General features: G+C 46.0%; 1 protein-coding gene across 8 annotated transcripts in view; it reads right to left on the minus strand.

Annotated features, from left to right (window-relative positions):
* The window catches only part of LOC143284569 (uncharacterized), a 440,969-nt gene that overhangs the window by 133,723 nt on the left and 297,246 nt on the right, over positions 1–10,000 (minus strand). For 7 of the 8 annotated variants that reach the window (XM_076591362.1, XM_076591361.1, XM_076591364.1 and 4 more), the window contains 2 exons: positions 6,759–7,252; positions 6,063–6,204 (listed from right to left, as the gene is read on the minus strand). In XM_076591362.1, coding sequence (XP_076447477.1) covers positions 6,063–6,204; positions 6,759–7,252 — 636 coding nt within the window. The remainder of the gene's footprint in view (positions 1–6,062; positions 6,205–6,758; positions 7,253–10,000) is intronic. The other variant, XM_076591363.1, reaches the window with a different exon arrangement.

Consider the following 10,000-nt stretch of genomic DNA (forward strand, 5'->3'; position numbering starts at 1 on the left):
ACCAACACTTTGGGTACCAGACTATACAGTGCCACAAACATTCAAATGCATTTTGACTCAGTTTGTTAATGTCACTAACATTTGTTAGTCATTCGGATGAGACGATAAACCGAGGTCCCGTGTGCAGCATGCATCTAGCGCACGTAAAAGAACCCACGGCAACAAAAGGATTGTCCCTGGCAAAATTCCGTAGAAAAATCCAGCTTTTAGAAAACAAATAAGACAGCAGGCAGAAAAAAATGCACACAAAAAAAACAGGGTGGCGCTGTCAGAGTAGCGACACGCTCTCCCTTGGGGAGAGCAGCCCGAATTTCACACAAGAGAAATCTGTTGCGACAAAAAGAGTAATACAATACAAATACATTTTACTTAAAGGATAGGGGAACATCTTTGACGTCGTCCCCCTCCCCCTCCCTCCCTCCCTACTCCCATGTACATCATCACCAAGGTGTGTAATGCACTGACACAGTTTAGACTTGGTACTTGGTGTGTCCTCTTTGAAACCCCACAACTTGCGTGACTGCTGTCGGAATGTTTCGCTGAAGAGTTTATTAAACTGCCTGTATTGTTGTTGCGTTCAGGAAACAGACGCACATTTTATCCTGGTGTGTCCAAAAGATAAAGAACTCAAAGACAAAAATATCTACTGTCAAATTACTGTAATAATCCACCAAGCTTTAAAATTTTCCATTCTAGTTGAAAACGGACACTGTGCTATATTTAATAGAATTTTATCCAGCATTTCAAATGAGACAACGTTAAACTGTTTAGTATGCTTTTCAACAGATTTGATCATGCGCCTTATTTGCGTGTTTGATTTATATGTTGTTTTTGTAGCCAAAATAGTTTACTTGCCTGTAACCAACTGTCAGCAACTTTTATTGATATGGGGCCAAAGGCCTGTTCAGTAAAACATTCGTATTCGTATTCTCTCTGTGTGATGTGTGACATGTCAGTTCTTCTTCTTCTTCTTCTTCTTCTTCGTGGGCTGCAAATCCCACGTTCACTCGTATATACGCGAGTGGGCTTTTACGTGTATGACCGTTTTTACCCCGCCATGTAGGTAGCCATACTCCGCTTTCGGGGTGTGCATGCTGGGTATGTTCTTGTTTCCATAACCCACCGAACGCTGACATGGATTGCAGGATCTTTAACGTGCGTATTTGATCTTCTGCTTGCGTATACACACGAAAGGGGTTCAGGCACTAGCAGGTCTGCACAAATGTTGACCTGGGAGATCGTAAAAATCTCCACCCTTTACCCACCAGGCGCCGTCACCGTGATTCGAACCCGGGACCCTCAAACTGAAATTCCAACGATTTAACCATTCGGCTATTGCGCCCGTCTACATGTCAATTCAAAATGTGAATGTCATTTGAGCATACCCGTCTACAACGGCACTTTTTTAAAAGCCTTTCCAGGCGCTGTATAGTCGCAGTGCAGCGAATACATAAAAGCCAGCCACAATGCAGTCATGGGCGGCACGAGCGGCAGCAGGCGGCGTCGACGGTGGCAGTGGTGGGTGGCACACGCTGTGCACGCGCCTGTCGACCGGGTGACCCTCAAGGACCCCCTCTACCACCCCTCCTTTTCTCCCTTTTCTTTCTGTTTTTTTTTTTTTTTTTCTTTTTTTTTTTTAATCTGACGCAAGAGTAGGGAGAGGGGAGCAGGAGAGGAAGGGAGGGGGAGAGGAAGGGAAGGGGAGGTGAAGAGGGGGGAGGAGGACGTGGGGTGTGGGGTGTGGGGGCAAGGAGTGTCAGAATCTGCTGGTTTGGTGATGATGGTTGCGGAGGTGGTGGTGGGGGTGGGGGTGGTGGTGGGGGTAGGGGTGCAGGAATGAAGGACGGTGGGTAAGTGGGGGGAAGGGGTAGAGGATTTTTTTTTGGATAGGAGTGCGTGTGTGTGTGTGTGTTTGGGGGTGGGGTGGGGTGGAGTGGGGTGGAGTGGGGATGGGTTGGGTGGTGGCAAGACATGGGAGTGATGGGTGGGAAGGGGGGGCGCGATTCTCCCAAGGCACAGAAGCATTATCATAATTATATATAGATATCATAATACTTTTTTTTTATAGAAAACACACACACACACACACACACACACACACACACACACACACACACACACACACACACATATATATATATATATATATATATATATATATATACATACATGTAGACAGAGATAATTGACACCTTCTGCCTTTGGATGCCTCAGTGACCTTTGGTCTAAAAAACCAGTATTCTTTTCTTGAGCAAGTCAAAAGACACCACAGTCATAGGGAAACAGGACACCAAGACAAAGTCCGACACAAAGTCCTGTCTTGACAGAATTAGATCTCTTCAAATCTTGTGATGGATGTCATCACAGCTACAAGTTTTATACGGCACTGACTGTAGAGACTCAGCGTCATCATCATCATGTACACACCCACACTCGTCCCGTGTACCTTTTTTTTTCTTTTTTTTTATCACAACAAATTTCTCTGTGTCAAATTCGGGCTGCTCTCCCCAGGGAGAGCGCGTCGCTACACTACAGCGCCACACATTTTTAAAATATTTTTTTCTGCGTGCAGTTTTATTTGATTTTCCTATCGAAGTGGATTTTTCTACAGAATTTTGCCAGGGACAACCCTTTTGTTGCCGTGGGTTCTTTTACGTGCGCTAAGTGCATGCTGCACACGGGCCCTCGGTTTATCGTCTCATCCGAATGACAAGCATCCAGACCACCACTCAAGGTCTAGTGGAGGGGTAGAAAATATCGGCGGTTGAGCCGTGATTCGATCCAGCGCGCTCAGATTCTCTCGCTTCCTAAGGGGACGCGTTACCTCTAGGCCATCACTCCACCTGTTGAGTTTTTAAAATTTTATTTTATTTTATTTTATTTTATTTTATTTATTTATTTTTTTTGAAATGTCGTAGTCGAATTCAATAGTGACGTTGTGCAGGCCTACTTTCATCGGGACTTCCCGATTTTTTTTTTTTTTTTTTTTCGAGAACCGCGTGCGCATGCGCGTCTCCATTACCGGTTTTTCTTGATCACTGAAATGCTAAAATGACGACAACAAAAACCTGATTAAAAAAAAAGACTATAATGACTGAAGCGCCAAGACTGAATCGGTAAGCCGATGGACTTCAGGAGCCAGTTGCATCGCTCGGACGGAAGAGCCTATAGTATGGTCGTAACCCGCTACTAACTGTGTGAAGTATGGAACTGACCAATGGCGTAGTTCGGTCAACGTAGGGCATTTAGTCACGTGTAACTGTCAAGAAGCTAGAGCCAAGCACCGCAGCTGGCACCAGATCCAGTCATCCCCAGTGACCACCGGTGACCCGAGGCGCCTTTCCGGCCTGGAGTTGTGTCCCTGGGAAAGGCCCATAACTCCTGTTTTCCTCAGGAAAACCATTCCTGTGAATGGGTGGATTCCCGACTTCGGTTGAAGAGAGGTTAACCCTTTCACTGCCAGTCAATTTAGAGTGCAGAATTCCCTTGTGCTATAAACACAGAAAATATGGGTGTCTTAAGAACAGCTGGAGATTCCCCTTGTGATGTGTAGAAAATGATTAATTATGGCCTGTCCTACCACCGAACATAAAGAGCAGTAGGTTAATGGATAACAGACCCATGATCTGGTCACCCTTCAGTGACATGGGTCCTCTACCTAGCTGCTGCATAATTGCGAGTTTGGTTGTGAAAGGGTTAAAAGCGTCGGAAGGAGAGGACTGGGCCCTTCCTGTGCCCAGCTCTCGACACAGTAAACATTAATTTCACCGCCTCTGTGGCCGTGAACTGCTATAGAACGTTTAACCTTTAGCGTCTATATTCCATCATGGACTAAACTCAAATGCTATGGAACGTTTAAACCTTTAGCGTCTATATTCCATCATGGACTAAACTCAAATGCTATGGGACGTTTAACCTTTAGCGTCTATATTCCATCATGGACTAAACTCAAATGCTATGGGACGTTTAAACCTGTAGCGTCTATATTCCATCATAGACTAAACTCAAATGCTATGGGACGTTTAACTCTCTCCATACGAACGGCGAAAGAGACGACGTTAACAGCGTTTCACCCCAATTACCACCATCAAAATATTCCATGCGGAGGGCTCTTATACTGAAGAGGTGAATGTTGACAAAGAATACCACAATTCTGACGACGGAAGCCAAAGGTTGGGTCATTCAGACACCCACTGGACATCCGAGGGGTCTGTGTAGAGGAGAAGAGAGGACTGGCCGTACCGAGTGAGTTAACCTTTAGCGTCTATATTCCATCATAGACTAATATCAGATGTTTAACCTTAAGCGTCTATATTCCATCATAAACTAATATCGGATGTTTAACCTTTAGCGTCTACATTCCATCATAGACTAAACTCAAATGCTATGGGACGTTTAACCTTTAGCGTCTATATTCCATCATGGACTAAACTCAAATGTTATGGGACGTTTAACCTTTAGCGTCTATATTCCATCATAGACTAATATCGGATGTTTAACCTTTAGCGTCTATATTCCATCATAGACTAAACTCAAATGCTATAGGACATTTAACCTTTAGCGTCTATATTCCATCATAGATTAAACTCAAATGGCATCGGATGTTTAACCATTAGCGCCTATATTCCATCATAGAATAAATTAAAACGCCTTGGAACGCTTAACCTTTAGAGTCTATATTCCATCATAGACTGAATTCAACTGCTATGGGACGTTTAACCTTTAGCGTCTATATTCCATCATAGCCTAAACTCAAATGCTATGGGACGTTTAACCTTTAGCGTCTATATTCCATCATAGACTAATATCGGATGTTTAACGTTTAGCGTCTATATTCCATCATAAACTAATATCGGACGTTTAACCTTTAACGTCTATATTCCATCATAGACTAATATCAGACGTTTAACCTTTAGCGTCTATATTCCATCATGGACTAAACTCAAATGCTATGGGACATTTAAACCTTTAGCGTCTATATTCCATCATGGACTAAACTCAAATGCCATGGGAGGTTTAAACCTTTAGCGTCTATATTCCATCATGGACTAAACTCAAATGCTATGGGATGTTTAACTTTTTATAGGATTATTATTGATACTTGATCAGCGTCTATATGCCATCATTGACTAAACTCAAAGCGCTGTACAAATACGGAGTCATTTGCAACAAAAGACTGCCTACCTTGGCAGAAACCGACTGACAACAGCCTTAAGACGATATCATTACCCCCGAAAACGGTGTATGGTTGCCTACATGGCAGGGTAAAAACGGTCATGCGCGTAAATACCAACTCGAACTTCCGCTCAGTGAACGTGGGATACTCCGAAATTAGCCTACGAACAAAAGAAGAAGAAGTAGAAGGAGGAGAAGAAGGAGAAGGAGGAGAAGAAGGAGAAGGAGGAGAAGAAGGAGAAGAAGAAGAAGGAGGAGGAGGAGGAGTAGAAGAAGGAGAAGAAGAAGAAGGAGAAGAAGAAGGAGAAGAAGAAGAAGAAGAAGAAGACGAAGAAGAAGAAGAATCTTTTAATTTATTTATGCATCCATTTATTTATTTATTGTCTGTTGTTTTTTTTTGTTGTTTTTGTTGATTTTTTTTTCTATTCTGTTTTTGCGGTATGAAAACTGCAATTAGATATATATAGTGTGCAGAACATATCGAAAAGAGATGTAATAATACTTTGGAGACGGCGTTAAAACCAGATGTTTGGGGAGAAGAACAAGAGGAAGAAGAACAAGAACAGGAAAAAGAACAAGAACCCGAGCTAGGAGAACAACAACAACAAAAGGAACACCAACAAGAAGAACAATAAAAAGAAGAACAACAACAGAAAGAACAACGAGAACCTGAGAAGAACAACAAGAGGAACAAGAAGAACAAGAAGGCGGCGCTCATAATTTGTTTCCTTACGTCATTCACTCGAAGCTGCAGTCGCCTATGCGAATGTACACACGTATATATAAAATTCATATAACAAGTAGATGATTCTCAACGAAACGAAACGAAACTAAAAAAAAAAAAAAAAAAAAAAAAGAGGAAAAGATGTGATGAAGATGGAACTGACCTTTCTGGTTCTTCAGCTTGGGGTGGGACTGCCTTTTCTGGGGCTGGGCGGGTTGGGAGGGCTTAGGATGCAGGAAGTAGTCAGCCTGCTTCCCGTACAGCTGGTACAACTGGGCGTGGTGGGATGGCATGGAACCTCCCTGCTGGGTGCAGAGGGGAGGGAGGGAGAGGTCAACGTTTGTCGGTATTTGTATGGGTGTGGTGTGGTGTGGTGGTGGGGGGGGAGGGGTGGAGTGTGGTGTCAGTTTGGTGTGGTGTGTTGTGGTGTGGTGTGTTGTGTTGTATGTGTGGTGCGTTGTGGTGTGGTGGTGTGGTGCGTTGTGGTGTGGTGGTGTGGGTTGGTGTGGTGTGGTGTGGTGTGGTATGTTGTGGTGTGTGGTGTTGTGTGGTGTGGTGTTGTGATGTGTTGTGCTTTGATGTGTTGTTGTGTGGTGTAGTGTTCTAATTTTTTTTTCTTCCGGGTTGGTTGGAAAAAAAATTATAGTCCTCTGTCTCTGGTTTGGGTCACTCTCTCTCTCTCTCTCTCTCCCTCTCTCTCTCTCTCTCTTTCTCTCTCTCTCTCTCCCCCCTCTCTTTCTTTTGTAATTATGCCTATTTCAATACCACGGGATAGACAAAACACACACACACACACACACACACACACACACACACACACACACACACACACAATCTGTTCGTTCATTCGCTCCGTTACCTTTCCAGCCGAAGAAGGCGAGGAGGAGGAGCCGGAGCTCTTGCCCCGGGAGACTAGGCGGGCGCCGCCGCCGCCGCCGCCACCCCCGTCCACGGCGTCCCCGCCCCACCCAGGATCCGACCCTTCGTCCTCCAGCTCCCTCATGGGCGTGGAGGGCAGCTGCCGCTCGGGCAGGGCCTTGGAGGGCAGGTACCCCGGGTGGCGCCGCGAGGGCCGAACCATGCCGCCACCATCCCCACCCCCAGCCTCTCGGCCCTCCACCCTCCCGGAGTCGGCAGACCCGTCCCTGGGCACCGGGGAGAGGGAGGAGGAGGTGGTGGTGGTGGAGGAGGTGGTGGAGCCATCGTCCCTGCCGCTGGTGGAGTGCAAGGAGGAGGAGGTCGCGTACAGCGGGGAGCCTCGCGCCGCCCCACCTCTCGCTCCCGCTGCTGCCGTTGCCGCCTTGCCTGCCTTCCCGCGACGGGTCTCCTCGGTGGCCTTCTGCCTGTCCTCGTCTGGAGAGAGAAAGAGAGAAGAAGAAAAAAAAGAAAAGAGAGAGAAATAACAGTCAATCAATCAACAGTGTGAAAGTGAATCCAAAATATTGTTTCGGGGGTATGCATGCATGAGTATGTTCCTGTTTCCATATGGATTACAGGATCTTTAACGTGCGTATTTGGATCTTCTGCTTGCGTGTGCACACGAAGGGGTTCAGGCACTAGCAGGTCTGCACATATGTTGACCTGGGAGATCAGAAAAATCTCCACCCTTTAACCATCAGGCGCCGTTACCGAGATTCGAACCCGAGACCCTCAGATTGAAAGTCCAACGCTTTAACCATTCGGCTATTGCGCGGAAATATAACTTCTTTTTTTTCCATAATGTTAGAACTGCCTTTATTTCCACACTGCTATAGAATTACCACCATTTCAGTACTGCCAGAATTTTGAACTGCCAGTATTTCTAAACCGCCAGAATTACCGTAAAGTTTAGTAGTTGTTGCCGTTGTTTCTTTTTTCTTTTTTTTATCATCCTGCTATGTCATTATTTTCTTCCACACTGTCCTATTATTTCTCATTTCTCACGACAGAATTGGAGCACCGTGTCAGTGGGGAGACTTGATTATGAATACACGCCACACACAGCCCGTGCCACTGGGAGTTAAGACAGGGAGGCAGAAATACATTAATCTCTCACACACTAGCACCCCCACCCCCCTTAACCCCTAGCACACACACACACACAACCTAACACACACACACACACACACACACACACACACACACACACACGCACACACACACACACATACACACACGGACGGACGGACCGACGAACAGATACCAAAAAAAAAAGGTAGGGAAATTATCCAGAAAACCCCCAGTTGTGTAATTCAGTGTGTGCGAACAGAACAAATCAATTCAACTCTGTCACTGGAGACCCAGCTAGCCAAACTGGGCCATATCAGACTTGAAATCAGGTTTTAAAAAAAAGTTTTAAAAAAATCCAATATCATACAAGAAATTCAATTTCAAGGCCAGTCCAATCAACGCAAGCAGATTTTGATTGTTCAAACTGAATAACTGAAAAGAAAGTGTGTGTGTGTGCGTGTGTGTGCGTGTGTGTGTGTGTGTGTGTGTGTGTGTGTGTGTGTGTGTGTGTGTGTGTGTGTGTGTGTGTGTGCGTGCATGCGTGCGTGCGTGTGTGTGTGTGTGTGTGTGTGTGTGTGTGTGTGTGTGTGAGAGAGAGAGAGAGAGAGTGTATGTGTGTGTGTGTGTATGTGTGTATGTGTGTATGTGTGTGTGTATGTGTGTCTGTGTGTGCTGTGCGCGCGCGCGTGCGTTCGTTGCATGTGTGCGTGCGTGTATATGTATGTGTGTGTGCGCGCGTGTATGCATGCGTGCGTGCGAGCGCGTGCGGGCGCGCGCGTGTGTGTGTATGAGACACAGAGAGAGAGAATGTGTGTGTGTGTGTGTGTGTGTGTGTGGGTGTGGGTGTGGGTGTGCTTTGCACGCGCGTGCGTTGCGTGTGCGTGCGTTGCTCGTGCGTGCGTGTGTATGTATGTGTGTGTGTGTGTGTGTGTAAAGAAGGAGGAGGAGGAGGAGAAGAAGGAGGAGAAGGAGAAGAAGAAGAAAGGGAAAAAAAAGAAGAAGAGGAAGAATAAGGAGGAGGAGTAGGACAACAAACCCGAAGAAGGAGAAGAAGACGACGAAGATGAAGAAAAAGAAGAAGAAGAAGAAAGAGGAGGAAGACTACCGCACGTCCCCCCCCCCCTCCTCGCACATTTGCAATAGCTTAAAAAACGAAAACAAAAAAAGAAAACAAACAAAAAAATAAACAGCACACACACCGCGCACACACACAACACACACAAGGACGCATGCACACACACACACACGCACCACACACGTACGTACGCATGCACGCACGCGCGCACACATACACGCACGCACGCACGTACACACACACGCGCGCGCGCGCGCAAGCACGCACACACACACACACGTCACACACTCATTCACACGTACATAAGCACGCAGACAGAGAGAGAGAGAGACAGAGAGACAGAGAGACAGAGACAGACAGACAGACAGACAAGACTCAGAGAAGGAGAGAGACAGGCACACACACAAAGGGAAAGAGAGAGAGAGAGAGAGAAAGAGAGACAGAGGCAGACAGAGAGAGAGAGAAACAGATAAAGAGACAGAGACAGAAACAGACAGAGGGAGGGAGAGAGAGAGAGACAGAGACAGCGATGCAGACAGACAAACAGAGACAGACACACGAAGGGAGAGAGAGAGGGGGGAGGGACAGAGAGAGTGAGAGAGAGAGAGAACTCAGAACTCAGAACGTTTTTTTTTTATTCAAGTAAGATTTTAAGCATAGCTTATTCTTCCAAGCTGTCCTTGCTAATCTACATCTATTACAAATAGCATGGATACACATAAATGAAAGGAAAAGGTATTCATGCAGAAGGGTATTCATAATGAAGAAAACAACCCCTCACACCCACACCCATGTACACACATGCATACACACACACGCGCGCGCGCGAGCGCATACACATACATACACACACACGCGCGCGCAGACAGACAGCCCCCCCCCCCCTCCCTCCCACATACACTAAGATTGACAGATGGTTATGACAGTGAGTCAGAGAGAGACAGAGAGAGAGAGTCATCAGTATACAAGTTCCAGAAACATCCGGGTGTTCAAAAGGTACAGTATTGTTACTGCCTCTGAAATCTACGTGTGGCAAG

Source organism: Babylonia areolata, chromosome 8 (assembly GCF_041734735.1).
Source record: "Babylonia areolata isolate BAREFJ2019XMU chromosome 8, ASM4173473v1, whole genome shotgun sequence".
Taxonomy (NCBI): Eukaryota; Metazoa; Mollusca; class Gastropoda; order Neogastropoda; family Buccinidae; genus Babylonia; species Babylonia areolata.